The 16,681-nt window shown below is 40.7% G+C and overlaps 2 protein-coding genes across 6 annotated transcripts in view; both read right to left on the bottom strand.

Annotated features, from left to right (window-relative positions):
* crebrf (creb3 regulatory factor) overlaps positions 1-2,248 on the bottom strand; it is a 32,745-nt gene extending 30,497 nt beyond the window's left edge. For 2 of the 3 annotated variants that reach the window (XM_040032060.1, XM_040032057.1), the window contains exon 1: positions 2,104-2,248. The gene's annotated coding sequence lies outside the window, so the exon portion shown is untranslated. The other variant, XM_040032059.1, reaches the window with a different exon arrangement.
* A 5,103-nt stretch (positions 2,249-7,351) lies between these two features.
* Positions 7,352-16,632, bottom strand: LOC120733708 (prenylcysteine oxidase-like). 3 transcript variants are annotated; one of them, XM_040032051.1, is made up of 9 exons: positions 15,642-16,632; positions 13,953-14,159; positions 13,580-13,754; positions 12,323-12,583; positions 12,170-12,231; positions 11,907-12,047; positions 11,288-11,699; positions 10,389-10,673; positions 7,352-9,542 (listed from the first exon to the last, which is right to left on the bottom strand). In XM_040032051.1, the coding sequence occupies exons 1-8, from the start codon at positions 15,748-15,750 to the stop codon at positions 10,424-10,426; spliced, it is 1,617 nt and encodes a 538-aa protein (XP_039887985.1). In that variant the 5' UTR covers positions 15,751-16,632; the 3' UTR covers positions 7,352-9,542; positions 10,389-10,423. The 3 variants fall into 3 exon arrangements, with proteins under 3 accessions (XP_039887985.1, XP_039887984.1, XP_039887986.1); XM_040032050.1 differs by lacking the exon at positions 7,352-9,542 and having other exon boundaries at positions 9,680-10,673; XM_040032052.1 differs by lacking the exons at positions 7,352-9,542; positions 12,170-12,231 and having other exon boundaries at positions 9,680-10,673; positions 12,372-12,583.
* Positions 16,633-16,681: the final 49 nt, after the last annotated feature.

Here is a 16,681-nt window from a genome sequence, read left to right as displayed (position 1 = left end):
GGCAAAAATTCATGCGACTCAGCTACCTCCTATTCTCCTGCCAAGACAGGCCTGCTTTGAAAGGCGTTGATAAACGTGAATCATTTGGAAACTATACAGAAAGAAGAGCTGTTTAAATGTCTTAAAGCAGTCACAAGATTGCAACAAACAAAGTTAACATTCAAAAAAACAAACAATTTAAAAAACAAACAAACAAAACAGTTAAATCTGGTGATCCCCAATAAACCAGTCGAGTCTAAAATATTTTCAAATCAATCTCAAGTTCACTATCAGCACTGCAGGACAGGCTTTTGGGTAATTAGGTTTGGCTCGCTCTGATCCCAGCATTCCTTCAATGGTAAAATTACTTTGCTATCCAGGATCCTTTTCTCCTGTTCATGGAAAGCACTGCTTTCAATAACATATGGTTTCAAATTATTTATGATAAAAGCAAACAAAATCAGTATTTCATGCTTGAAGGCATTTTTTTTAAACTACCCTGCATTTGAGGCATATGATGGCCTGATAACTGTATGGTACAACACATATGTTTTTATCCTGTTAAAAGGAGCACTCGTAACTAAAATCAAGCACAGATAAAAGGTGATGAATGCAGGGTGAGCTTTGTAACATCAACCCCGCACAAAGACGCAAATACTATCTGCTTCTTACTAAATGTCTTCCATCCACATCTTTTCACCACTTCGTGGTGGATGCATTTGTTTTGCAAAAGCGTGCGCATCAAAACAATCATCGGAGTATACCGGAGTGGTGTACATTACAAATGGCCTGTTACAAAACACCAGTAAACCCATAAATGTCACCAGTATCTCACCAGTCACTGCACTCATCACAGATCCTCAGCAAAGCAAAACAAAGCCTCAAACTAACCATTCTGTGCCAACACCCACGTAATCCCAATCCTCCATTGGCCGAGCTGAGAATATGTCCCGCCTCTACGTGTCCTGGAATAGCCGTCGCAGCCGTCAATCAAACGAGCTGCTTCATCACAAACAGCCTGGATTCAGCCTAGGTTGAGGCAGAAGATAAACAACTTGGAGGCCTACATGCCCGTGGCCTAGATAACCGTGTTTCACAGATATTTAAAGTAAAATCCACCACCTACCACAAAACCTCAACGCAGCACTGCAGTACGACTCAATCTGGGGCACGTTTAGTCATTTATATCGAAGAAGAAACACTGAATCAAACGTTTAAGTGCCCAATCCAGACGATAAACTATAAAGCAGTTATTAAGGTGAAAATCCAAAGTAATATAATAACACTAATAAATCGTCACTAAGGCCATTTCCTCGGTGAAAATATAAGTCTGCTGTTTGCCTTCAACCACATGGAAATTTCTGGCTGTGTCGAGTTTTTTTCCAGCTGCTCTCGATGTGTTGTGCATTGGGGGGCGTGTACCTTAATGAGACTTCGGGCTGCCTGCAAAAAGTCACAGTAGAAGGGGTTTCACGCGACTACCGAGGTTTTTCCTACCACAAATACACCTCCAAACAGTCTGCAATTGCTCTGCCACACATATAAAAGCATGCTGTGTAGTTTTAAGTGCATTCCAAGCCGTGCAGGGTGACTGTAGGTAGTTTTAAAGTAGAGTTCAAGCCAATCTTCTTACATAAGTACACTTTTGACCACGCTGATCCAGAATCAGTCACTTCTGGGAACTGACCCACTACACCTTAGAGGACTACATCAGCTAAACAGTCTGTCTTTTGTGGACAGGTTTTTAGGCTCGGTGATCGAAATTTACCTGAGCTCGTCGTAAAGCATTAGCTAGCCACATTTCTCCACTTCCTACAGGAGCTCAACAAACTGCGGTCCAAAAAACAGAAAAGAAGAAAAAAAAAACAACCAAACAGCTCGTGTTTTATTCCTTCTGGTTGTGTTTTTAACGCGGAACTGGACAGTCTCGCTTCCTTTTCAGCTGCAGCCTCAGTCAGTATGGCCTCCGTCCGCCCCCTTCCTCATCCCAGCTGAAGCCCGATACACAACAACAACCGACCGACCGACAGTTAGCTTCAAAGCTAATCCGCCGCGGCGGTGAAAACACCCATCCGCTGCCAAGCCCAACTTTCCCCGAAACGGATGAAAAACGGTCGTACTCACTTTGAGGACGCCCCCACACACGTTTCTCTCGGTGTTGGACCTCGTGTGTGTCCCGTGTTAGAGATAATAACGTTCCCTTTTCAATGGAGTCCGCACGCTGTTAAAGCTCTCTCGGGTTTGTTTTGTTTTTCTTCTTCCTGACGGGTTCCTGGAAAGCGCGTGACTGCCTTACCACGTGGTGCGCCGCAGGGCCAATGGGAGAACAGCTCGAGGCTGGACCTTAACATCCTGCAACATTTCACCATTTTTTCCCACTTTCTTGAGGAGGTTCAGCTCATTATTTAATAATCAATTTATTAGACTTCTGAAAACTGAGACCAAACACTCAAAAGAAACTATCCCCAAATTTATAATTTTTTTTATTATTTTAATTTCTTACATTTTATTTAGAAAGCTTTAGATTTTTTAGAATAGAATTCAACTTTATTGTCATTGCACATGCACAGGTACAGGGCAACGAAATGCAGTTTGCATCCACCCAGAAGTGCTTTAGTGATATAGATATATTACAATATATATTAGCAATAATATAGATATGTAAGTATATTACAGTATATTACATTAAGTATATTATTTTTGTGTTTCTTGGGAATCGTGTTTCGCTATAATATGTTTAAAGTAATTTTGAATTGTTCTTCAGGCTTTAGGAAGGGTCTAATCAGTGTCTAAATAAGTTTTTGTTTCGACACCGATTACTTTTTCATTCATTTTTGGCCCAGTCCTTGTACCTAAGCATTTTCAGAGGAATATCTTTTGTTTGTTTGTGTGTTTGTTTGCTAAGACAGTGAACTCTGATCTATGAATCATTCAAACACACAAAGTCATCTGACTCAAGGGATGAACCAGTGTTGTTTCTACACATAACAAACAACTTAGCAAAGTACCAGTTTATTTTTTTTAATCTTTAGTCACAAAACTTTTGCTGAATCTACAAAAATGCCAAAGATAACACCGTTTGAGAGAGATAAAATAGCATTTTTGCACCAAGAAGGTGATTCCCAAAAAGCTGTTGGCTGAAAACTTGGCATATATCCTTAGTGTGTCCTTTGAGTGTGCAGTGTGTCCTTAAAAAAGTGGAGGACAAAAGAAGAAGGGGAAATGCTAAAAGTCTATCTGTAGCAGATGTCATTAAGAAATGGGGAAAAGTATAGCAAAGACCTGACACAACACCTGAGAGATGCATCTGAACCTTCAGATGATCTATTGCTCACTGACGCCTCATCAGAAATGGTCTCAGTGGAAGGGTGGCTGTCAAGAAGCCATTAATAAGGAAGAGAAACAAGGCAAAAAGGTTGAGGTATGTCAAATTACACAAGAACTTATGGAGTGATGAATCCAAATTTGAAAACATTAAGAACAAAACACCATCAGTATGAATGGTGAAGGTCAGGAGAGAATGTCTACAACTATCTGCAAAACACAGTTGAAACATTCAGATACAGTTGAAATGTTACAAGACTCAAAACCAGGTCAGGCAGTGGAAAACACATCACACAAACAAACAACTGAAATAAGCTAAAAAAAAAAAATCACTGACAGAGGCATAAAGGGAGAGAACATAAACACGACTGCAACAGTGCAAATTTGTGGTATGTGTTGGGCTTTATGAATCAGTCAATAACACTGAATAAAAACAGGAAACTCTATGGGTGTGTAGTCACTAACACTGAGCAAAGACGGACAGATTCCCTTCACAGTTTTTCTTAAAAGTTTTGAGGAGTGATAATGATGGGGTGATAAAGTGAGAATATACTCAGATGCCATGCGAGTTCCTGGCGAGATCAAATGAACATCCATGGTTATGACTAACTGAGTAAAGAGCAAACAAAGTTATCAAACAGCTTTTTAACAAAGAGTCTATATGATAAAACAACTTAGTGTCCTTGTCGAAGAACAGACACATCCTTTCAAATTCACCTAAGAACCAGTGGCAAGCTGAAAAATATAATTTAAAAGCTTTCAGCTCTCTGATTGAGGAAAAGCAGGACTAACAGAGTAAGTCTCCATTGAGTTCATTCCAAAAGAAATTATCCAAAAGGGGGTCATAAAGCCAACTGTTCCAGGCAGCCTCCACCCACCTCTTCACTGGAAAGAGAAACCACCAAGTGTCAACACGGGTACAGACTGCCACAAACAAATTTAAATTTACCATTAAAACATCCTTGAAAAAAAAAAAGATCCGACTTATATTTTGATCTGAACTAAAAGTCTTGATGAAAGAAAGGGAGCAGAAAAAAATTAGCAATTTTAACAGAAAATGAAACAACATAGCTCTTTCAGTTTCATTATTACTCAGTCCAAAAAGTGAAAGTCCAAAAAATGTTAGCACAGTAGTGAGGTTAATAATATGATAGTTGGGGGGTTTGATGGGTGGTCTTCAGATGTGGGGGTTTGCAGTCAGAGGACTCTCTTAAAGAATCACATCGATCTCTTCTGCAGACTTCCAAGGCAGACTTAAGTTGTTCTGGTAACATGTGGTGGACCAATGCCTCACTAAGACAAATATGTGTCAGTTTTTCCTCTTTAATTTGTTTCCCATCTGTATCTGTCAGGTTGGCTGAATACAGCAGTCTTACAGACTTCCACTGATTTAATAGCCTCAGAGTAAACAGATCACATGCACATCAAACGGCCTGTGGGAAGCTCGGCCAGGCTGGTAAGGGATGGGAGAGGATCAGATAGAAGAGAACAGTATGAAATATGGAGTGTGTGTGTGTGTGTGTGTGTGTGTGTGTGTGTGTGTGTGTGTGTGTGTGTGTGTGTGTGTGTGTGTGTGAGTGAGTGAGTGAGTGAGTGAGAGAGAGAGTTCTGTGGAATTTCTGAGCCTCTGCTGAAATTAGGTTTCACAGGAATTCACTGCATCCTCAGAACAACTCGTGTCTGCCCACTCAGCTGCACTGTTATCAATTAAATCCCTTTATTTAGCACACGTTTTTGGTTATGAGTTATCGTTCCGCCAGCCTAGAAAAGGATCATACTGCATAGTACTACATACTGATCATCTACCACAAGTGGTAGGGGTGAGGGGAGGAAGACAGGACAAAGACATGTTGTAGATGAGAGCCAGTGTACATCATGGAAATCCCCCAGCAGCCTACACCTATTACAGCGTAACTAAGGGAAGATTCAGGGCCACCTAATCCAGCCCTAACCATATGCTTTAGCAAAAAGGAAAGTTTTAGGCCTAATCTTAAAAGTAGAGAGGGTGTCTGTCTCCCAAATCCAAATTCAAAGCTGGTTACAGAGAAGAGAGGCCTGAAAGCTGAAGGCTCTGCCCCCCATTCTACTTTTAAGTACAAATAAACTGGCAGTCTGGGAGCAAAGTGCTCTAACAGGGTGATATGGTTCTACCTGATTATTCAAGACCTTGTATGTAAGGGGCAGGATTTTGAATTCAATTCTGGATTCTCTTTTTAGTCCCTGTCAGTACTCTTGCTGCAGTATTTTGGATCAACTGAAGGCTTTTCAGGGAGTTTTTAGGAAATCCTGATAATAATGAATTGCAGCAGTCCACCCTAGAAGTAATAAATGCATCAACTAGTTTTTCAGCATTTATAAGCATGTAGTTGTAAATCCATCAGTCCAATTTCTTAACCACTTACCCCACATCTAAAATATGTCTAATAGCAATTTATAATTCTCTAAAAAATGCTATAATCAGTAGATGTATTTCAGATAAAGATAAACCATTTGGCTTGTGTCTGTATGATACATACACTCACCAACTACTTTATTAGGCACACCTGCTCAACTGCTCGTTATTACAAATATCTAATCAACCAATAACATGGCAGCAACCCAGTGCATTTAGGCATATAGACATACTCAAGACAACCTGGTGAAGTTTGAACCGAGCATCAGAAGGGGGAAGAAAGGTGATATCAGCATGAATGTTGGATGTTTGTTGGTGTCACGTGGGCTGGTCTGAGTGTTTGTGATGAGAATGTTTACAGAGAATGGTCTGAAAAGGAGAAAATATCCAGCGAGGAGCAATTTTCTGAGTAAAAATGCCTTGTTGATGTCAGAAGAGAATGACCAGACTGCCTCAAGCTGATAGGAAGGCAACAGTAACTCAAATAATCTCTTTTTCCAACCAAAAACACACAGAAAAGCATTGGTGAGTGCACAACACTTGAAACCTTGAAGCAGAAAGCCAAACCATGTGCCACTCCTGTCAGCTAAGAACAGGAAACTGAGGCTACAGCAACTGAGGAATGGGCTCACCAAAATTAGACAGAAGATTGGAAAAAAAAAAAAGATTTCCTGGTCTGGCCTGCTGGTGTAAACAACCTGAAAGCATTATAAAAACGACTGGAGAGATATTTTATTGTTCAGTTTTCATTACTAATGATGTAATGTCCCAAGTATTTAAAATCAAGGGGAACCTTGCATCTGAAGAAAACATCTTCAGTCAATTCATTATGAGTTATGAAGTATATAAAGGTGCATGATGACAGGCTTGATGATTTATGACTATGGTCATAACTCATCAAGCCTTTGTAAAACAGGGTAATGGTCACATAAATATTTAATTATAAGAGTTTGACCTAGTTGGCTATGTGCCCATCAACCCGGTTGATTGAATGACGAAAAAGTGCATAAGTGGTTGAGCCTTGGGAGACTTGCGTTCTATTTTCAGCAGTGTGATTGTTTTCCTGCTGCTAGGAAGCCAAGCAGGAGAAGCTACAGAGCCCATTATATGTTACATTACATTGCTGGAAGCCTGGAGATGGCTTTTATTGCCTTAAGTTTCCTACAGCAGCACCATCATCCGTTTACATGTAATAACCTGGAAAATACAGTATATATATTTAATTGCATTTCTTTCAGTAGATGATTAAAATGTGTTTTTAATGTCTTTATCTTCAGTAACCATCTGATCTGATCTACATCAGAAATTCTGTGATCCAGAGAACGACCAAAGGACCTTGGGTAATCTTCCTGGAGATAAGGTCAATTCTCCAGGTACAGACGCAGTGACAGGAAAAACAAAACGAATAATTCATTGTGGAATAAGTACTTACCTGTCAGAGTGATTTAGATTATATGCCAACTGGAGCACAGAATTAAAACTTCACTGGACACCAGGAGGCTTGTTTTTCAGGACTTTGCATTATTGAACAAATCAATTTTCTTATGTGTAATTATTAATAGAGAAGAAATGAAACCCTGTCTGCTGACACATAGTCAGCACTGAAGTAGACTTCTTAGTGTCCTTGTTTGAAAGCCAAAATGAACAATAGCTCACTACAATAGAATAACTTTTATTCTATTAACAGTCAGAGAAAAATGCAAATTACTCTAAAATGCATTATTATGTGCATCAGAAAGATTAAATGCAACATGTTGATTAATGCCACTTCATTTTTACATTTCAAAAAGAAATACATTTAGGCAAGTACAATATTTTACAATCAGTGTATGACATTTTGTGAAATTAAACACTTTGTTAAACATTAACTTGTTGGTTCCGAATGAATTAAGGCATCTGACCTCTAGCACAGAAATAGCCCTCAGCTCATTATTGTTATCAAGTCTTTAGGTGGTCAAGCCCCCTCAATAGCCCCTCAGATCCCTCATATGGAGGACTTGATCCCAAGGACAGGAATCACTGGACTGAACTCCCCAGCTGGATGTCAAGTAGGTAAAATTGCCTTACCAGCCAGCTACAAGAATAACATGCTGTATACAAACCAATAAGGTCATGTACAGTTAGTTAAGTATTTGGACAATAACAAGCATTTCGTTAACTGATTAGGAACTGCAGACATTTTTATTCAGTCCTTCATTTTCCGAGGCTCAAAATTAATTGGACAATAATCCGACAAGCACATTGATGACCAGATTAAAGATCTGGAGCTGACTCAAAGTGTAAACCTTCCATTTGATAGCTCTTCACTGGAACTCAGTGAAGAGATATCAGGTAAGAAGAAATACTTGATGCCTGTGGGGGTGGACATCATTAGGCTGAAAACCAAAATAAACATACAGAGAGACGGGAAAAACTTTAGGAGTGGCTAAATAAACAATCTGGTACATTGCGAAAAAGAAGGAATGCACTGACCAACTCAGAAACATCAAAAGGCCTGAAAGATCACAGAAAACAACTAAAGTGCATTATGGCAGAATTATTTCCAATGGTTAAGAAAAACAACTTTACAACATCTGACCTCTATTAAAGAATGCTTTTCATTTACTGAAGACAAACCTGAAGCCACAGACACAAAAACAAGTAGCAGCTGAAGGCGGCTGCAGTAAAGGCCTGACAGAGTATCTAAAAGAAGGAAACACAGCATCTGGTCATGTCCATGGGTTCTGGACTTCAGAGGATTGGACTGCAAACAATTTTCATCAAAGTATTTAAAACAATTCTGGTATTTAAAATTATGTTTGTCCAATTACTTTTGAGCCTCTGGGGAACTCTGTATAAAAATTGCTGTAATTTCCAAACAGTTAATGCAACACGTTTGATAAACTCACTCAACTAAAGATGAAAATCAGCACTGTGGTGCTATGCAAAGACAAAAATGCAAATATTGTGTCATTATACAAATACTTATGGACCTGACAGTATAATGAGTAATACCAAGGGGCAATTTATTACTACTTTCACTCTGTTCTTACAGTACAGCTTTATTACATCTTTATGACTATACTAATTTTTACTTGTAGAGGAACCCCACCCCCCGTCATTTAAGTACTACTGTACTATTCAGAGTGCACAAATTGGGACGGGAACATTTAGACCATAAATACAGGAGTTTGCCAGATAATTTCAATTTCAGACCCCATTCGTCTTTAATTTGATCATGTTTTCATGATCAGAACTTTACAGCTGACACAGACAAGTAGTCTGAACAGTATTGAGATGTGTATTCGCTAGAAGATTTACATACAAGCACTGGGGCTACAAATTGTACTGTTCTGCCTAAAGAAGCAATTTTTGAAATTTGAAATTAAAAAAAAAAAAAGGCTAAAAATACACAGTTTCCACCACATTGATTCTGAGGCCATCACAGTGTTTTAAATCAGTGTCATCAGCCACTTTTCAACACACAACAGAAATCACATTATCCATCAACTGAAGCCCTTTGGAGTCACAAGGTTTTCTAGAAATCCACTTCAGCCCAAATCCAGTGCAGATAAATTAGAAATTCAGAAAACAAGACTACTCAGTCACATGAAGATAATCAGCTGTCAGCGATTTCTCATTGTGTCTTCGTAAAAACCCTTTTCCCCATTCTGAAAGTGAAACCCAAAATTTTCATGTGTGTGCTTTACATGATTAAAGTCCTCAGCAGAAAAGCTTTTTTCCCACTGAGGCTTTTAATGCTTGCGAGAAAATGGAAACATTTGTGGTCAGCAGCAGCAGCAGCAGCAGCACGGATCTGTCCTCTGCTTTTATTCAGTCCGCTGTGAAAGCCGGCTGGCTCATTTCCCTGAAGAAAAAAATAAAAATTCTGCTGGATTATGCAACAAAAGCAGCAGGAAGGGGAGATAATGATGAAAGGGACAATAGAGCACTGCACCAGTGGCCACTACCATGGGTTGGTGAATAATTATTAATTTACAGAAATCCTACTGAGATTACTTTAATGAGATCTCATTGGTGGCGACAACCAGTCCATTAACAGTCCCTACATTTACAGAGAGTAGCAGCAGCAGTGCTGTGGTTTTGATTAGATGACAAAGTTAAATCAGTTACATACTGTACAACAGCTTATTGTTCTAAACGCTTTCTTGGCTTGGAAACAGAAACATTTGTTTAAGAAGAGCAGTACCAAAACCGTAAACTGGTATTTATATTCAATGGTGTTCATTAACAGCACTACCACCTCCTAACAGTCCGTACAATATACAGTACGCCAGCTGGTGTTCTCCATATTTGCTTGGTTTTCTTATTTCTTGGCAAAGGAAAGGTCCTTGCGGCATCATTTTTGGATGGAAACTGCCAATTAGCATCGGCAATAAATCCACAAACAAAACTGCAACATGTCTCTTTTATGTGGCACAGAGAATCAGTGAAGTGAAACAGGCCTTTTGAGTAGCAGAGCAGGACCAGAGTCTATAATGGTGCCAATATAATGACTTATGGTTTTTGATGTTTACGTTTAGTTAGGAGGCAGCAGGGTTAAGTTATGTTCAACTTACTGTACTGACTGAATAAATTCGATGCATTCACGAAAGGTTATATTATATAAATGGACATCTAAATTCTCTTGCCACTGGTCAAAATCACAAAAAGTTTATAATTTGGTTGGGTGAGTCCATACACTCAGACATAGATCACATTACTCATCTGGGTCTTAGCATTCGTTTGTTATAGTTCGGTTTTGATCCTGTGCACCAGATCTCTCTGGTCCACCATGTCTGTCTGTCTATTCCAGCGGTGGTAGGCTAGCAGGGCGATGTTTTTGGCAGCCACTGAGCTCATCTCCATGGCGCTACCAGCCCACTCAATCCCATTGAGGTAGTAGAGATTGGGGTGCAGCTCCACAGGTGGCAGTCGCTGGCTGCTGCTGTAGCGAGGGTAGGCTTGCCACTCCGTCACCTGCACTGAGTAGTACGACCTAAAATTGAAGAGAACAGTATGATAGAGTAAAGCAGCCAATGATCTATGTGGGTGGTAAGATCACTAAATAACTTTTTTAAATAAAAAAAACAACTATAATGTATTTAGAGGATTCTGATAACAAAAAATGTTCCCCCTCTAAACATAAATACCTAAATTTCACTATCTGAATAGGAATATTTGCTGGTTTTCTCTGTCTTATACAATAGTAAATTTAAAAACTTACACTAGAGCTTGACTGATATTTACCGATATCAGCGCTGGCATTTTTCACAGCCGATACATTACAAATTCAACAGGACGAGATGGTAGAAATACCCTTCAAACATGTAATAAAAGCACAAACTACAGCTGAACCAGTCAGAGCCTAAACAAGTAAACGTGGAGTCATCCACGACTTGCTGTAACCACAAATCAAGTTTATTTTTAAACTGAACTGACTCTTACATAACTACACTAAGAAACGTTAGGGAACATAATCAGCCAATATATTGAATTCTTACAGATTGGTTTTAAAAATCTCATATCCGTCAGGCTTTACTTTGGACCAAACAAATACAGAATTGCCCAGGCATGACTATGGGATCAACTTCTGGGAAGAACATGGCTGACCTGAATAGCGTTTTGAGCTGAGACTTTTCCAGCAGCTGTGGGGAGAACACCTTGTAGACTCCAGCCTCCTGCGGCTGCTTACGCCGGAACCCTGCTGAGATGTTGACGGGACAAACACTAGCCACGCTGTTAAAGAACAGATCAGGTGTGTCGGTCGTCAAGACGCTGGCGAAAGGGAACAGACGGGGGTCCGGGAACCCAAAGAAGGAAGTGTTGAGGTAACCATGGACGATGGTTGCTACAGTGCTGTGATAGCTGCCAGGCAGCTCATCAAACGGAGGCGTGAAACCTTGAAACTGGACTCCAGACCCGACGCTAGCCTGTAGAGGCGTCGCCAACACTACAATGTCATACAGCTCTGATGCCGTCCCTGTTGCCGTGGTGAAGCTCAGCTGGTACTGGAGTCCCTCTCCTGTATTACAAAAAAAGCTCTGTGGATGACAAACCATCTCATTCTTTCTTTCATGTTTGCTTTTATGTTCAGCTCTCTCTTCAACACAACAGGTGGATTTTAATATACAAAGGACACACAGACTCACAAAGAATAATCAATACCAGTAAAGCTGTCACAGCTGAAAAAAAACCCCTTAAAAAACAGGACACATCAGGATGGTGTTACCTGAGTGGATGGGAGAGATGGAGTTGACCTGTGCCTCCAGCAGGTTAGCACTGGCCATTTTCAGCAGGCCTGAACACACCAGCTTGTTGCCTCCTTCCACCGCCCACAGGTTGTTCTGGGCACCAGCTAAAGACACAGCTCCTGAAACACACACAAGCACACGCGCGCTGAACAGACAGTGCCAAGTGCTTTAAACCAATTATCAGCTGCCCACACGCTTTCCTGTTCTCTCACTCCCACAGACCACCACCCTCCCCTCTCACCTTGCCTTCCTCTTCTACTCTCAACCCTGCATCTCTTTTTCTCTCTCGTCCTTTCCTTTCTCCTGAGCCAAATCAGAAAGGAAGACGTTCAGGTCATAATTGTCCCCGAATGCACCTTCACAGCTGTTGCCCTCTTACTTCACTACTCATCACCCCTTCACTTCTTCCTCCACTGCTGCTTGCATCTTCCCACTTAGCTGACCTACAAAGGCTGGGATGCTGACATTCTGTCCGTAGTTGATCCTCATCACGGGTGCGATAACCTCATCAATGAAGCGTTGGGACACACCCAGCTCCAGCAGCGAATCGGACAGCGGCCTCCGGGTCATGTTGATGAAGCCGCTGCCCCCGAGAGAGTCCAGCAGTTCCTCTACGGAGCTAAAGGCGTAGCCGTGGGCCTGGTATTTGTAGATCCTATATTTCACATGCACAGACACACAAATTATAACAGTTAACGACTAAATCAGTAGACAGAGCAATATGGAGATGTTTTGTTTTGTTTTTTGGTTTCGTTTCCTGCTCAAAGTTATTCAGTCAGCAATAATCTATTGGCAACAAATCAGAGACGGAGAGAAAGATATAGAGGCTTGTGGTTGTCGACTTAGAGAGAAGAAAAGAAAGAAAAAAGTGATGAAGAGATAAAAATCACTTCCTGAGGGAGGAAATAGATGTTGGTGGTGGAGGAAGGAAAAAGCAAAATTCTGTTTCTGGTTCATCTTTCAAGGCAAAACTGAGCAGAGGAAATATAAATGTAAGCAAAAGATTTGACATGTTTGGCCCTGAGAGGGTTTGATATCTGAAATACACTCATGCAATTCTACACTGTATATTTGTGTTGCTGGAGGATAGAGACAAGTTTCATGTCAGTGGTCCTTTCTCACTGGCAAATCCCAGGCAGATGGCTATCTATATTTACGCAGACCTCATGCTCGGAAAGGCACACAATGAGTCAAGGTTTTGCAGTTATTATGGCTGCAGATGCCTAAGGCGCAGAGAGCAATAAATAGCTCAAAAACAGGCTTCCCCCACTGACTGCAACACCAGAAGGGAATGCTGTGCACATTTTAAGGGCAAGACCTTATCTTTGAGATAGAAAAAACAATTTTGGGAAGAAAAGCACTCAAGGCATGAATGACTCAGCTGGATCTGCAGTGCCAATTTTGGAGCATTCCTGTCATTACCACTAATCAACTAACAATACTGCCACCAGAAAAAGGCAGGAGAAAAAAATGAGCATTAAGAAATAAACAAAGCTTTGCTTCCACTTGCAGAGACACCCACAACAAAGTTATGATACCCTGACAGTGCAGTTTGTAGCGGCGCCCCTGCCACATCCCATCAAGTGTCCAACATGCAAAGAAGCTGAAGAGACAAAATAATAAAATCAAGGCACTAAAATTTCTGACTCACCTCATAAACTTCTCCATAATCTCCTCCACCCACATCTGCAGACGTATGAAGCTAATACCGTAGCGCCACCACAGCCGGAACAGGTCGAGCAGGTACCAGTCCGTCTCCTCCAGAATCACCTCTTCGCCGTTAAATACCGCCATCTTTCCGGCCACGTTGCGACGATACTTCAAACCTTGTTTGGGCAAACACAGGACGACACGGAGGACCAACATAGTGTCAGGTTTCTAACTTTCCTCTTGTAAAGTGATCGCTTTTGCTGGGGAATATTTAAAAAAACGCAAGAATCCCTCCCCTGGTTTGAAAAAGCAAGGCAAAATTTTAAAATCTGACCTCTGCTGTGACTAATTAATGTCTTTGTCCATAAACTCACCCAGCTGCTTGACAAACTCCTGCATGTGGAGGTTGAGTGAGTGAATAATGGAGCCTCCAGACTCATAGTCGTTGTGATTGACGGTTACGGTGGCGAGACGGCCTCCCACCTCTCCCTTCTCAAACACGTCCACCTGGACCTCTGGGCCAAAGTGCTGCCGCAGGAAGTGGGCAGTGGCGCTGCCTCCTATCCCTGCCCCAACCACAGCTGGAGAGCAAGAGACACAGAGTGAGGTTGGGTGATGAAATGTGCCTTAAATCTTACGGAGATCTGTAATACAGTGTAAATTTGCTGTTTGCTGGTGTTGTTGGCCTCTCTATAAGGGTAATAACAGTTTCATCAGTATTTACTATTCATCAATAGGTGGACTGAGGATGAGGACAATAAATTATGCTTTTCTTGAGCTTTTTGGGTTATCTTGAAGTATAGAGATGTTGAATAGGGCACATTGATAGGGCATACTGTTTAATCTCAAATGATCTCTTGTTACAGCACTTCCACTCATCGTGGGGATGAAGGTCATTGTAATTCTGGCCTTTTAATGATTTCTTTGAACTGTTCTTTTTTTCAAGTGAAATGACTGTACAGCATACATCTTTACATAGGACTTTAAAAAACAATAATTGGGTGCACAAGTTTTGGATTTTCTTTAATCCACATAGGGTTCAAACTAAACACAGATTCAAATATATATACACTCAGTTAAATCTTTTATAAGTGGCGCTGAAAGCTCTACAATGTTGTTTAGTTTGACAAGGCCAAGGCCTACTAACTTCTCATTAGTGATCACGATTGGGAAGCTCCCTTGTAGCCATTTGTATACAACTGCAGATTCCAGGATTATCATACAAATGTAATTGTAAATATTATTCAGATGTATCAAAACTTTGCCTGGGGCTGTTACCAGTGGTACTGGTACATTGGGGGGAATAATGAAGGACTAATTCTTCAACCTTTGGACACAGGTGTTCCAACAGAACAATGACCCCAAACACACAGCGAAACTGTTTTGAAAAGGCTAAATCAGACTAACAGTAAGCTTCTGGGATGGTTTTCTCAAAGCCCTGACCTCAACCCTGTTGACACTTTGTGGACTATGCTTAAAATCTGGGTCTGTGCCAGGAAACCAACCAATTCTGCCAATAAACTCACCTTGAGAAAGAAACCGCCAAAACAAAAACATAAAAAGACCCAAAATACCATGACATTCATGCTCATGATGACAGTATGAAAAACTTCTGACTGCAACTGTATGTAAAAGGAAAAAGGAATTTAAAAGGAATTTATTACTTTGTTTGTTTGTTTTTAAGTTAAACATCAAACACATTATTATTTTGTTTTTCAAGTGTAAGATTTGCTGTATTTCCTCTTTTGTGCTTTTATATTTTCCGTCATATCTTTAGGTTTTTTGGGCCTCCTGGCTGGTGATGACAGCTGAAGCTTTACTTCCTGTTTATTTGAATAAAGGTTGCTTCAAAAAGCAAATTAACAGATAACTCGTGTCTATAATTAAGCTTTCTTAATCACGTGACACACAATGTTCAGGCTAGGTTAGTGTTTGCCTTTATCTTCAGTATCAGAGACCCCTGATGGATGCTGCTTATTCATCAGCCCCTCAGACTGACTGAGAGGCTAACATTAGCTGAACTAAACAGCTAACTAGGATGGTTTAATAACTGCTTTTCTTGCCTATCTTTGAAGGCGGAGCTCCGTCGACAGGACCGTGTTCCTCCGGGTCTGCGACAACAAACCGGGCTGCCAACACAGCGACGAAAAGAGGGAGCAAAGAGCAGCCCATAGCGACAGCAAAGCAGCGATGATCGGATGGAGAGGAGAGGATGCGACCGTTAGGCTAATAGCACACGAGGCTAGCTTCTACCTTCTCTGTGCGTTCACAACAGTAGAAACTCAACGGTGTGACGATTAACATGTAAGTAAATGAGACCGAATAAGACGAGAATACAGCACAAAGGATGGATAAAGATGGTGATGATGGTGCAGCAGTTGGACTGCCACTCACGTCTACGTCCGGCAATATCACGTGATCCAAACAGATTTTTTCGACCAATCAGAGACGACCGACTGCTGTGTCGTGCATGTCAGTGGTTTTCAAGCTTACTGCTTCCAAATTACGCTGAAAAGCACACCTTTAATGATATCTATAGAAAATATGTATATTATATAGCATTTTTGGTTGTCAGATGAACGCATCTTTGTTCATTGCTTTGTTTCCGGTGCCCTCTTATAGAACGTGAAGTTTTTTTTAAGGAGAGATTGGTTTTCAGTTGCCTCTTTCACTTGCTTGGCGGAATGCTGGCATTAGTTAATTCCTTCCAGCAAATGACTCACTGTCACTGGAGGCTGTTTACATCCAGCTGAAACCATAAAGCAAACTGCTTTCACAGGAAATTTCCGCCCCTCAAGTGGTTTTGTGTCAGAGGGACAGCTCTGGAGACAAAATTACAGAGACAAGGCTGAGATGGTTGGGACACGTGCAGAGGAGGGATATGTTTTTTTTTTTTTCAATATATTACTTAAAATTGTATGTATTGTACAATTTATTTAGGTTTGTCACTAAAAAAAATAAATTTCAAAAACACACATTTAAAATATGATACACTTGTTATTACAGGGTTAAGGAGTATTTTATAAATACTTGCAGTTTTAATAACTGCCTAAATAAGTGTCCCGGTGCACTTAAAGATTCTTGCTGAGCAGCAAGACTTAAC

The sequence above is a fragment of the Simochromis diagramma genome, unplaced genomic scaffold (assembly GCF_900408965.1).
Source record: "Simochromis diagramma unplaced genomic scaffold, fSimDia1.1 OVJJ01000216.1, whole genome shotgun sequence".
Classification (NCBI taxonomy): Eukaryota; Metazoa; Chordata; class Actinopteri; order Cichliformes; family Cichlidae; genus Simochromis; species Simochromis diagramma.
The sequence above is the reverse complement of the archived record's forward strand: the minus strand, read 5'-3'. Positions and strand labels throughout refer to the sequence as shown.